The 13,379-nt window shown below is 44.2% G+C and overlaps 1 protein-coding gene across 2 annotated transcripts in view; it reads left to right on the top strand.

The window, feature by feature from the left end:
- The window catches only part of mocos (molybdenum cofactor sulfurase), a 241,952-nt gene that overhangs the window by 39,293 nt on the left and 189,280 nt on the right, over positions 1 to 13,379 (top strand). For both annotated transcript variants that reach the window (XM_060824831.1, XM_060824830.1), the window contains exon 4: positions 6,517 to 7,170. In XM_060824831.1, coding sequence (XP_060680814.1) covers positions 6,517 to 7,170 — 654 coding nt within the window. The remainder of the gene's footprint in view (positions 1 to 6,516; positions 7,171 to 13,379) is intronic.

Below are 13,379 nucleotides of genomic sequence, written 5' to 3'. Positions count from 1 at the left end.
CCAACCTTCCAATTTGACACTACCCTCTTGAACTGTCCTACCTGTCAATCTTTCCCATCTATCCACCCCACCCTCTCCACCTGCATCTACCTACTCCCTTCCCAGCTAGCTTCCCGCCTCGATCAAGCCTAGCCCCACCCTCCAATTTGTTTCTCAGCCCCCTTGCAACTCCCCACATGCCTGATGAAGGGCTTATGCCCGAACGGCAACTCTCCTGCTCCTTGGATGCTGACTGACCAGCTGCGCTTTTCCAGCATCACATTTCAAATCTGATCTCCAACACCTGCAGTCTTCACTTCCTCCACGTAAAAGTTTCATGTCTATTAGTAAATAAAAGGAGAGAGGTTATGTGTGCATTTGTGTAAAGCATGCTGATTTGACTCTTGAAATTTCATGCAACTAACTAAAAACATTTTTTTCCAGAGAAAATTACAGTCTTTACTGTCTTTAAAATGTAACTTAGTTTGGATAAATAAGTTGTCACAAAGCAATGAATCCAATTTTTGTGGCCCACCAAGCCTATGCAGTAGGAAATTGACTGGATTGACTACCAGGTTTACCTCACATCTGATTTTACTTTATAGTCAAGAAAGTGATTAAGCTAGTCAGTTCCCACTTTTGATCGGACTAATTAGCATCCTACCATCAGGGAATGATGATAGGAATACATCTTCAGTACATGGATGAGGTCAGATTAAATTGTGTCCTGTATTTCTTTTGATTGCTGAACAAGCCAATTCTAGAAAAGTCCAAATTCCTAAAATTGTATAAAGGTTAACTATCAATTGGTAATTTAGCAACTTCTATTATGGAATGAAATTGCGGAAGTTAGTTTATAATTAAATGAATTAAATCAATCCCTGCAATTAATAATGAAATAAGTGCCCCTTTCTTAAAAAAAAAGAAACAGATAGTTTGAGAAAGTTATATATATCTCTCTGAGCGGTTGGGAGGGGGCAGGGTGGAGGTATTGATAAATTGAAAGAGGTTCAAATGTTAAGTAAACTGTCATGGTTATATGAAATTTTTCATGTTTTGTCTGTCAGCACTTATGTATCACTTCTTGAGAAATTTTCATAGTAGTTAATTATTCAAAGAATTTATTGATCTGTTTCAACAAGCTTTCCAATATTTGTACTAACTGGTGATCCCTAATGGATGGTGCTTGCCCTTTGTGTTTTTGAGAAATTCAATATTCTGCATGTCTTTCAAAACTCATTCATTTTAAATTGACTTATCCTTACTATGTACCACTAGATATGATTAAAATAATACTTATGACTTTCTAGTTTCAAAGTTTCTGCTGGATCCATTATTCATAAGCCCTGCATATAGTATATAGCTGATCATAATATGTTCTTGAACGACAGTGAAACATATTCCTGGCAGTGTCAGGCTCTTTCAATAATTGTAGTAATTGTAGAACCTCATTTTTGTATCCCACTCATTCATATGTTAGTTAAAGGATCTTAGAATTTTTTGTTTATGAATTTCAAAGTAGATATTTGATAAACAGTGTTGTAGTTAAAAACATACTACTGGTTTCCATTGGCTATGCTTGGTGAGTGTATGCCATTGCTATCAGAAATGTTCATAAAAATTGACATAACAACCTTTTTCTGCACAGTGCAGATATATCATAAGTGTTAATCGTTTAGTTAAGTGAATTCAGAATGGTGCAACTTAATCTTTGTTAGATCCACATAAATAGGAACAGGATTAAGCTACTTGGTTTCATGGCCAGCTTGGCCATTCAGTGGGGTCAAGACTGATCCAACATTCCTGACATCCACTTTCTTGCCTTTTCCACATAACCTTTGATTCCCCTACTGCTCAAGAATCTTTATATCTAACTATCTATCTCTCCTTAAGTATACATAAGAACTTGGCTTCACAGCTCTCTGTGGCAAGGAGCTCCAAAGACTTCACCCTCTGAGAGCAGAAATTAGTGCTCATCTCTTAAATTTGTGCGGCTTTATTCTGACACCATGCCCTGTGATTCCCCTATGAGGGAAAGCATCCTTTCAGTATTTACCCTGGCAAGCCCCTTAAGAATCCAAGTGTTTCATTGAAATCATCTCTCATTCTTCTAAAATCTGATGAGTAGAATTCCGGCCTGTTTAGTGTTTTGTCATAAGACTATAATTCTATACCAGGAATTGAATCCTATTGAATCTTTTCTGAACTACCTCCACTGAAATAATATCTTTTCTCAGACGTGGATAGATAGCATTACTAGTTTTATAATATAAAAGCTGCAACCCGAATATAAGCTTTTGTTTACAAGGGTGTATTTTATTTCCTCTGAGGTATCTTCGATTGAGGCACTCTAATTCTAAGAACTGCCTCAGCCAAGCCCATCTCTCCTATTAAGCTGTAAAAGCTGAAGAGCTGTTAAAGTGTGATTGGTTTGGAAGTATCAGAAGACTTGCCGGAAGCCTTAATAGGATAGTGAGTGCAGAGGTGCCAATTAAGATCACCTCTGGGAAGAAAGCTCAATTGATCTTAAGCATGGTATGTGGACTTGGAGACCTCCATTTGATCCTTACATTGGGGTCCTTTAGCGTGCAAGAGAAACCTGCTCTGTGTGTCAGTTTGGAGGCCTCATGTTTTTCATTATATATGTGATAACGTCGCAACATGAAAATACAACTTTTCCAGGAATTGAATTTTAATGTATAGAGCTTAATTTTAATCAGATTAGTTCAGTAGAAAGCAAAGGGTGTGGGTAAATGAATGCTTTTTGAATTGGTTGGAAGTGACTATTGCGTGCAAGCAAGCCTCTTGTTTTTCCATTTAGATAAATGACATTGGCTCACATTTTTTCAACATCTCATACTTATCAACCTTGTCTTTAGTTCTTTTCAACATCTCATATTTTCATTGCTGAGCCTTTCCCTGTATGTTACTTCCTCCAACACAACAACTCCCTGAAACACTTGCTTTGACTCCACGAGAAACGTTACCTCTCGAAACCTGAAATGCTCAATTCCTCCCCCTCAACTGACTCCAAATTTCCTCCCTAAATCTTTCTACCTTCTCCTCTTTTAAGGCATTTTTTCAAAACGTACCTCTGACCAAGTAATTTAGTCAGCTCATTCAATTTTCTCTTTTGGCTCAATACCATGGGACTTAAAGTACAAGAATCATTAATCTCATTGAAGGAAGCCGAAAAAGTCCATGTTAGCTCTCTGTAGCACAGTATAGTTGATTCCATATCCTTGCTCTAACCCAGTGCACTTTTAAGCTTATTTCCCTCAAAAGGCTTCCTAAGATTAGAATTGTTGTAATTGATAAGATCTGGATGAAGGAACTGAGGAAATTATTGCTAAGTTTGCAGATGACACAACAATAGGAGGAAGAGCAGGAAGAGTTGAGGAGATCGGGAAGACTGCAGAAGGACTTGCATAGACTAGGAGAATGGGAAGAGAAGTGGCAGATACAATACAGTATGGGGAAGTGTGCAGTTATGCAATTTGGTATGTAGAGTAAAGCAATGGAACATTTTCTAAATGGGGAAACGCTTCAGAAAACCAAATCATAAAGGGACTTGGGAGTCCTTAAGATTTTCGTAAGAGTAACATTAGGAAGGATATTGCAATGTCAGTATTCATTTCAAAAGAGGAGACCTCCTCCTCCTACAGCCCCCTTGACCACGACCCCACCTCCCACCATCAAACCATCATCTCCCAGACCATACATAACCTCATCACCTCAGAGGATCTCCCATCCACCGCTTCTAACCTCGTAGCCCCACAACACTGCACCGCCCGTTTCTACCTCCTGCCCAAAATCCACAAACCTGACTGCCCCGGCTGACCCATTGTCTCAGCCTGCTCCTGCCCCACAGAACTCATCTCTGCATACCTCGACACAGTCCTGTCCCCCTTAGTCCAAGAACTCCCCACCTATGTTCGGGACACCACCCATGCCCTCCACCTCCTCCATGATTTTCGCTTCCCCGGTCCCCAACTCCTTATCTTCACCATGGACATCCAGTTCCTGAACACCTCCATCCCCCATCACGAAGGACTCAAAGCCCTCCGCTTCTTCCTTTCCCACCGGACCAACCAGTACCCTTCCACTGACACCCTCCTTCGACTGACTGAACTGGTTCTCACCCTGAACAACTTCTCTTTCCAATCCTCCCACTTCCTCCAAACAAAAGGAGTAGCCATGGGCACCCGAATGGGCCCCAGTTATGCCTGCCTCTTCGTCGGATATGTGGAATAGTCCATCTTCCGCAGCTACATTGGTACCACACCCCACCTTTTCCTCTGCTACATCGATGACTGTATCTGCGCTGCCTCATTCTCCCACGAGGAGGTTGAACAGTTCATCCACTTTACCAACACCTTCCACCCGACCTCAAATTTACCTGGACTATCTCAGACTCCTCCCTCCCCTTCCTAGATCTTTCCATTTCTATCTCGGGCGACCGAATCAACACGGACATTTACTATAAACTGACCGACTCCCACAGCTGCCGAGACTACACCTCTTCCCACCCTGCTCCCTGTAAAAACGCCATCCCATACTCCCAATTCCTTTGTCTCCGCAGCATCTGCTCCCAGGAGGACCAGTTCTGATACCGTACAACCCAGATGGCCTCCTTCTTCAAAGACCGCAATTTCCCCCCAGACGTGATCGACGATGCCCTCCATCCTTGAGCCCCGTCCCTCCAATCACCACCAGGACAGAACCCCACTGGTCCTGACCTACCACCTCACCAACCTCCATATGTATCGTATCATCCGTCGTCATTTCTACCACCTCCAAATGGACCCCACCACCAGAGATATATTTCCCTCCCCTCCCCTATCAGCTTTCCGAAAAGACCACTCCCTCCGTGACTCCCTCGTCAGGTTCACACCCCCCACCAACCCAACCACCACTCCCGGCACCTTCCCCTGCAATTGCAACAAATACAAAACTTGCGCCCACACCTTCCCCCTTACTTTCCTCCAAGGCCCCAAGGGATCCTTCCATATCCGCCACAAATTCACCTGCACCTCCACACACATCATTTACTGCATCCACTGCACCCGATGTGGCCTCCTCTATAATGGGGAGACAGGCCACCTACTTGCGGAACGTTTCAGGGAACACCTCTGGGACACCCGAAACAACCAATCCAACCACCCCGTGGCTCAACACTTCAACTCCCCCTCCCACTCTACCAAGGACGTGCAGGTCCTTGGACTCCTCCGTCGCCAGACCATAGCAACACGACGGCTGGAGGAAGAGTGCCTCATCTTCCGCCTAAGAACCCTCCAACCACATGGAATGAACTCAGATTTCTCCAGTTTCCTCATTTCCCCTCCCCCCACTTTGTCTCATACAAATCCCTCGAACTCAGCATCGCCTTTCTAACCTGCAATCTTCTTCCTGACCGCTCCGCCCCCACTCCCACTCCGGCCTATCACCCTCACCTTAACCTCCTTCCACCTATCGCATTTCCAACGCCCCTCCCCCAAGTCCCTCCTCCCTACCTTTTATCTTAGCTTGCTGGACACACTTTCCTCATTCCTGAAGAAGGGCTTATGCCCGAAATGTCGAGTTTCCTATTCCTTGGATGCTGCCTGACCTGCTGCGCTTTTCCAGCAGCACATTTTCAGCATTCATTTCAAAAGGGCTCACACACAAGAGCAGGAATATACTGCTGCGGCTGTGTAAGGCTCTGGTCAGTCTGCAATTGGAATATTGTGAGCAGTTTTAGGCCCTGCATATAAGGAAGAATGCACTGGCATTGGAGGAGGTCCACAAGAATGATCCTGGACATGAACAGCTTATGATGAGCAGTTGTAGACTCTGGGTCTGTATTTGATGGCATTCAGAAGGATGATGGAGTATCTCACACAAAGAATACTGAAACACCTGGATAGACTGGACAAGGAAAAGATGTTTTCCCTAGTAGGAGAGACTCTGACCCGAGGGCATTGTCATTGTGAAGAAATGATTATTTAGAATTGAGATGAGGTGGAACTTCTTCAGCCCAAAGGTGGTCAATCTGTGGAACTCTGTCTGAACATCTTCAGACTGAGATAAATAGGTGCTTGATTATTAGGGGATCAAAGATTATGAGGAGAAAGCAAGAGAATGGGGTTGAGAAACATATCGGCCATGTTCAGATATGTGAGGAGCAGACTCAATGGATCAAATGAACTAATTCTGTTCCTATATGTTTTGGTCTCAAGAGAGTGATGACAATAATTTATATAAGAGAATGGTATTGCTGTGAGTTGATGACAGCCCATCAAGGGGCCATTGTAAGCTCTGAAGATGAATCCAAGATACAAAAAAAAGCGTGGAAGATTAGTAGCAGATTTGGTTCAGTAAAATGTGAATTACAGTTGACAATATATCAACGACCTCAAACATGAAATTCAAAATTTCCTCTCCACAGCTGCTGCGTGCCTGGCCGAGTGTTTCCGATGTTTTGTGCAATATTTATTTTCTTGTCTTAAAAATAAATAAAATACATTGATGACTAATTTTTTCCTACTTCATTTCTAGAATTCTACAGCACTTCAACACCAGCCCAGAAGAATATACTGTCATTTTTACATCCGGAAGTACAGCTGCTCTTAAACTTGTTGCAGAAAGTTTTCAGTGGACCCGCACAGAATCAGGAGGCACGAGTCAGTTTTGTTACCTAACTGACAATCATACATCTGTCGTTGGTATGAGAGGATTGTCTGTTTTAGTTGGTGCTCTAACTGTTCCAGTCAACCACTCTGAAATTTATGAAGATAAAAACAGTATCAACAAGGACAATGCAATGTGCAAGGAGGAAAATTGTCACACTCCTCATCTCTTCTGTTATCCTGCTCAAAGCAACTTTTCAGGGACAAAATACCCACTTACTTGGATAAGAGATATTAAATCAAAAAAGCTGTATCCTTTTAGCAAAGTCCCCGGAAAATGGTATGTGTTGCTAGATGCAGCCTCGTTTGTGAGCACCTCGCCACTTGATCTCAGCGTACATCAAGCAGACTTCATCCCCATTTCTTTTTATAAAATATTTGGGTTTCCAACAGGTTTAGGAGCCCTGTTGGTGAAGAATAAAAGTGTTCATATGCTGAAAAAGAGATATTTTGGAGGAGGAACGGCAGCTTCATATTTGTCAGGAGAAGATTTCTATGTTCCTAAGCAGTCATTAAGTGACAGGTAAAATGTTCCTCTTTCAGAGTACATTTTCAGATATTATTTTTTATTTTATGTGCTTGTCCATCATTGGCTAAAATGCATTCATATGCTGTCAAATATTCAATTTTTCCACCAACTAGCTTTTGACTTTTGATTGAGTCACATGCAAGAACAATATTGCAAAAGGATTTTTTTCATTCTCATACTTGTGTTACGAGTAAAATAAGTCTCCAATTTTTCAAAGCCCAAATCGAAACTTTTATATTAAATCAAGACAAATTCTGACTACTGCCAAAGAGCAAAATTCCAATTAATCCTTCTCAAAAAGTACAGTTTACAATGTTAGGACTTCTCTCTTAGCATTAGGCATGTACTTTCAAAAGCTGCTTGGAGGCAGATGTTCGCAGGTAAAGTGATGGCTGGAAAATGGAAAGCCTTCAGAAATGAGCTAATGAGAGTCCAGAAACAGTAAATTCCTGTTAGGGTGAAATGAAAGGCTGGCAGAGGTAGGGAACGCTGGTTGACTAGAGAAATTGAAGGTTTGGTTAAGAAAAAGAAGAAAGCATAAGTCAGGTATTGACAGGGTAGATCAAGTGAATCCTTAGTACAGTATAAAGGCAACGGGAGTATACGTAACAGGGAAGTCAGGAGGGCAAAAGGGGCAAATGAGATAGCTTTAGCAAATAGAGTTAAGGAGAATCCAAAAGGTTTTTACAAATACATTAAGGACAAAAGGATAACCAGGGAACAAATAGGACCCCTCAAAGGTCAGGCAGCATCCAAGGAGCAGGAGAATCGACGTTTCGGGCATAAGCCCTTCTTCAGGAATGAGGAGGGTGTGCCAAGCAGGCTAAGATAAAAGATGGGGAGGAGGGACTTGGAGGGGCATTGGGAATGCGATAGGTGGAAGGAGGTTAAGGTGAGGGTGATAGGCCGGAGAGGGAGGTGGGAGCGGAGTGGTCGGGAAGAAGATTGCAGCTCAAGAAGGCGGTGCTGAGTCCGAGGGTTGAGACTGAGATAAGGTGGGGGGGGGGGGGGGGTGGAAATGAAGCTGAAGAAATCTGCACTCATCCCTTGTGGTTAGAGAGTTCCTAGGCGGAAGATGAGGCGCTCTTCCTCCAGGCGTCTTGTTGCCATGGTCTGGCGATGGAGGAGGCCAAGGACCTGCATGTCCTTGGTGGAGTGGGAGGGGGAGTTAAAGTGTTCAGCGACAGGGCGGTTGGGTTGGTTGGTGCGAGTGTCCCAGAGGTGTACTCTGAAACGTTCCGCAAGTAGGCGGCCTGTCTCCCCAGTGTAGAGGAGGCATGATTTTCGCTTCCCCGGCCCCCAACGCCTTATCTTCACCATGGACATCCAGTCTCTATACACCTCCATCCCCCATCACAAAGGCCTCAAAATCCTCTGCTTCATCCTTTCCACCGACCCAACTAGTACCCTCCCACTGACACCCTCCTTCGACTGACTGAACTGGTCCTCACTCTGAACAATTTCTTTTTCCAATCCTCCCACTTCCTCCAAACCAAAGGAGTAGCTATGGGCACCCGAATGGGCCCCAGCGATGCCTGCCTCTTTGTCGAATACGTGGAACAGTCCATCTTCCGCAGCTACACTGGCACCAACCCCACCTTTTCCTCCGCGAAATTGATGACTGTATCGGCGCTACCTTGTGCTCCCACGAGGAGGTTGAACAGTTCATCCACTTTACTAACACCTTCCACCCTGACCTCAAATTTACCTGGATTGTCTCAGACTACTCCCTCCCCTTCCTGGACCTCTCCATTTCTATCTCGGGGGACCAGCTCAACACGGACATTCACTATAAACTGACTGACTCCCACAGCTACCTAGATTACACCTCCTCCCACCCTGCCCCCAATAAAAATGCCATCCCATATTCCCAATTCCTTCCACTCCGCCGCATCTGCTCCCAGGAGGACCAATTCCAATGCTGAACAACCCAGATGACCTCCTTCTTCAAAGACTGCAATTTCCCCTCAGACATGGTTGACAATGCTCTCCACTGCATCTCCTCCACTTCCTGCTCCTCCACCCTTGAACCCCGCCCCTCCAATTGCCACCAGGACAGAACCCCACTCGTCCTCACATACCACCCCACCAACCTCCAGATACTTAGTCATTTCCACCACCTCCAAACAGACCCCACCACCAGGGATATATTTCCCTCCCCTCCCTAATCAGCGTTCCAGAAAGACCACTCCCTCTGCAACTCCCTCGTCAGGTCCACACACCCCACCAACCAAACCACCACTCCTGACACCTTCCCCTGCAACTGCAAGAAATGCAAAACTTGCGCCCACACCTCCCCCCTCACTTCCCTCCAGGGCCCCAAGGGATCCTTCCATATCTGTCACAAGTTCACCTGCACCTCCACACACATCATTTACAGCATCCGCTGCACCGGCTGTGGCCTCCTCTACATTGGGGAGACAGGCCGCCTACTTGCGGAACGTTTCAGGACACCCGCACCAACCAACCCAACCGACCTGTGGCAAACCATTTGAACTCCCCCTCCCACTCCGCCAAGGACATGCAGGTCCTTGGCCTTCTCCATCGCCAGACCATGGCAACACGACGCCTGGAGGAAGAGCGCCTCATCTTCCGCCTAGGAACCCTCCAACCACAAGGGATGAATGCAGATTTCTCCAGCTTCCTCATTTCCCCTCCCCCCACCTTACATCAGTCCCAACCCTCGGACTCAGCACCGCCTTCTTGAGCTGCAATCTCTTCCCGGCCTCTCCGCCCCCACCCCCTCTCCGGCCTATCACCCTCACCTTAACCTCCTTCCACATACCGCATTTCCAATGCTCCTCCCCCAAGTCCCTCCTCCCCACCTTTTATCTTAGCCTGTTTGGCACACCCTCCTCATTCCTGAAGAAGGGCTTATGCCCGAAACATCAATTCTTCTGCTCCTTGGATGCTGCCTGACTGCTGCGCTTTTCCAGCAACACATTTTTCAGCTCTGATCTCCAGCACCTGCAGTCCTCACTTTCCCCTCAATGGTCAGTAAGGCAGCCTTTGGGTAGAGCCACAGGAGATGGGGGAGATACTATACGTGTATTTTGTATACTGTGGAAAAGGACATGGCAGATAATTGAATGTAGAGATATATATGGTGACATCTTGAAAAATGTCTGTATTACAGAGGAGGCAGTGCTGGATGCCTTGAAATACATAAAAGTGGATAAATCCCTAGCACCTGCTGTGCATTTCCAGCAGCACACTCTCAACCCGATCAGGTGTACCCTAGAGCTCTCTGGGAAGCGAGGGAGGTGATTGCCGGGCCCTTTGCTGAGATATTTGTATCATCGGGAGTCACCGGTGAGGTGCCAGAAGACCGGAGATTGGCTAACAATGGTGCCAGTACTTAAGAAAGGTGGTAAGGACAAGTCAAGGAACTATAGACTGGTAAGCCTGATGTCAGTGGTGGGCAAGTTGTTGGAGGGAATCTTGAGGGATAGGATATCCATGTATTTGTAAAGGCAGGGACTGATCAGGGATAGTCAACATGGCTTTGTGCATGGGAATTTTTTGAAAAAGTAACAAAGAGGATTGTTGAGGGCAGAATGGTAATCGTGATCTATATGGACTTCCGTAAGGCGTTCGACAAGGATCCCCATGGGAGACTGGTTAGAAGGTTAGATCTCAAGGAGTACTTGGAGAACTAGCCATTTAGATACAGAACTGGCTCAAAAGTAGAAGACAGAGGGTGGTGGTGGAGGGTTGTACTTTAGACTGGAGACCTTAACCAGTGGAGTGCCACAAGGGACTGGTTGTCATTTATATAAATGATTTGGATTTGAGCATAAGAGGCATAGTAAGTTTGCAGATCACGCCAAAATTGGAGGTGTGGTGGACAGCGAAGAAGGACACCTCAGATTACAATGGAATCTTGATCAGATGGGCCAATGGGCTGAGAAGTGGCAGATGGAGTTTAATTTAGATAAACTTGAGGTGCTGCATTTTGGGAAAGCAAATCTTAGCAGGACTTATACACTTAATGGTAAGGTCTAAAGGAGTGTTGCTGAACAAAGAGACCTTGGGGTGCAGGTTCATATTTCCTTGAAAATCACAGGTAGAGAGGATAGTGAAGAAGGCATTTGATGCTTTCCTTTATTGGTCAGAGTATTGAGTACAGGAGTTGGGAGGTCATGTTGCGGCTGTACAGGACATTGGTTAGGCCACTTTTGGAATATTGCATGCAATTCTGATCTCCTTCTTATCGGAAAGATGTTGTGAAACTTTGAAAGGGTTCAGAAAAGATTTACAAGGATGTTGCCAGGGTTGGAGGATTTGAGCTATAGGGAGAGGCTGAACAGGCTTGGGATGTTTCCCAGGAGCTTCGGAGGCTGAGGGGTGACCTTATAGAGGTTTATGAAATCATGAGGGGCATGGATAGGGTAAATAGACAAAGTCTTTTCCCTGGGGTGGGGGAGTCCAAAATTAGAGGGCATAGATTTCGACTGAGAGAGAAAAGAGACTTAAGGGGCAACGTTTTCACGCAGAGGGTGGTACGTGTATGGAATGAGCTACCAAAGAAGTGGTGGAGGCTGGTACAATTGCAACATTTAAAAGGCATCTGGATGGATATATGAATAGGAAGGGTTTGGAAGGGTGTGGGACAGATGCTGGCAGGTGGGACTAGATTAGATTGTCAAGGACAAGTTGGACCAAAAGGTCTATTTCCATGCTGTACATCTCTACGACTCAATGACCCCAAACTATGTTGGCGTCATCGCCTGTTTCATGTTTTAGATCCGTGCCAAAAGTAGTTTTACTCTTAATACATCTTGTTATTGTATATTTTAGCAATGTTTATGTTATGTTTGACTACCATGTACTTTTGAATATGTACTCTCAAGTAAATGGTCAGCTTTGGCTCAGGAATATTCTCATCTGACTCAGAAGGTTCCAGTCTCCCTTGAGGACTTGAGCACAGACTTCAATTTCCAGTAGAGTACTGAGGGAAGATTGTGTTATTACAGGTGTTGTCTTTTGGATGAGCTGTTAAAGAAAGATCCTGCCATCTCAGGTTGATATGATAGATCCATTGACATTATCCTGAAGCAGGAGAGTCTGTTTTCCCAGTGTCATGGCCATAAGACCATTAAATATAGTAGCCAGAATTAGGTCATTCAGCCCACCAAGTCTGCTCCATCATTCAATCATGACTGATTATTTTTATAATATTTATTCCTCAATCAGCAACACAACAGATTCTCTGGCCATGATCATATTTCTGTTTGGGTGGACCTTAAATTGAGCAAATTTGGGATGCTGTGTAGTTGTGAAAGCTTGTGAAATACAAGATTTTCTTGATAATAGTATACATGAAATGTAAGGAAGCAATTTTACATGTGGGTTCCAGCGAATATACGCTCCATTGAGAACTGATACGAATGTGATGGGTGTGATGTGCTTTCAGTCAAACTCCACCAGTCGCACTATTAATCTAAATTTATGGATTCAGTTAGCAAAATGGCCAGTCTCACTCTACTGTACTACTACCCAGAAGAGAAGAAACATTTACTGCCCTTCAAAGTATCTATTTATTATGAACAAAATCTGTTTTTAATGTAAGTAGCAACTAATAATTAACACCTATGATTTCAAAGTAAAACTATGTTGCCTTAATCCCACACACATACTAGCATCTCAAAAAGACAAGGTTCAGCAAAGATCATAGGTTTTATTTTAAAGAAGGGCTAAAGGAGAAAAGATTCCCTTAGGACACAGTCTGGAAATGAAGGATAAAATGTAATAACTTATCATGTCTGCTGAAATTTCCTGTTGGTGTAACTGGATTGTTGAAGATGTAGATTGATAATAAATAAAAACCGAAAAAACTGCTAATGCTGGAAATCAGAAATAAAAGCAGAAATTGCTGGAAAAGCTCAGCAGGTCTGGCAGCATCTGTGGAGAGAAACCAAAGTTAACATTTCAGCTCTAGTGGCCTTCCTCAGAATTGATGGTAGCTAGAAAAATGTTGGTTTTTATGCAGAACATAGGGTGAGGGGAGCAGGGAAGGGAGTAAGGAGTAAATGAAAGGCGCAAATAGAGTGCAAAGAGAGAGAAGAACAGTTGGACTTGCAAAAGAGTGGATAATGATCAGTCTAGGAGAATGATTAGCTACTAATGGGAACTAATAATGGCTAACAAAGGGTTATGTATAACAGCAGACTATGTGATAACAAGGTCTCGTGTGTAGGGTT

The sequence above is a fragment of the Hemiscyllium ocellatum genome, chromosome 5, assembly GCF_020745735.1.
Source record: "Hemiscyllium ocellatum isolate sHemOce1 chromosome 5, sHemOce1.pat.X.cur, whole genome shotgun sequence".
Classification (NCBI taxonomy): domain Eukaryota; kingdom Metazoa; phylum Chordata; class Chondrichthyes; order Orectolobiformes; family Hemiscylliidae; genus Hemiscyllium; species Hemiscyllium ocellatum.
This window is presented reverse-complemented; position numbering and strand designations above follow the sequence as displayed.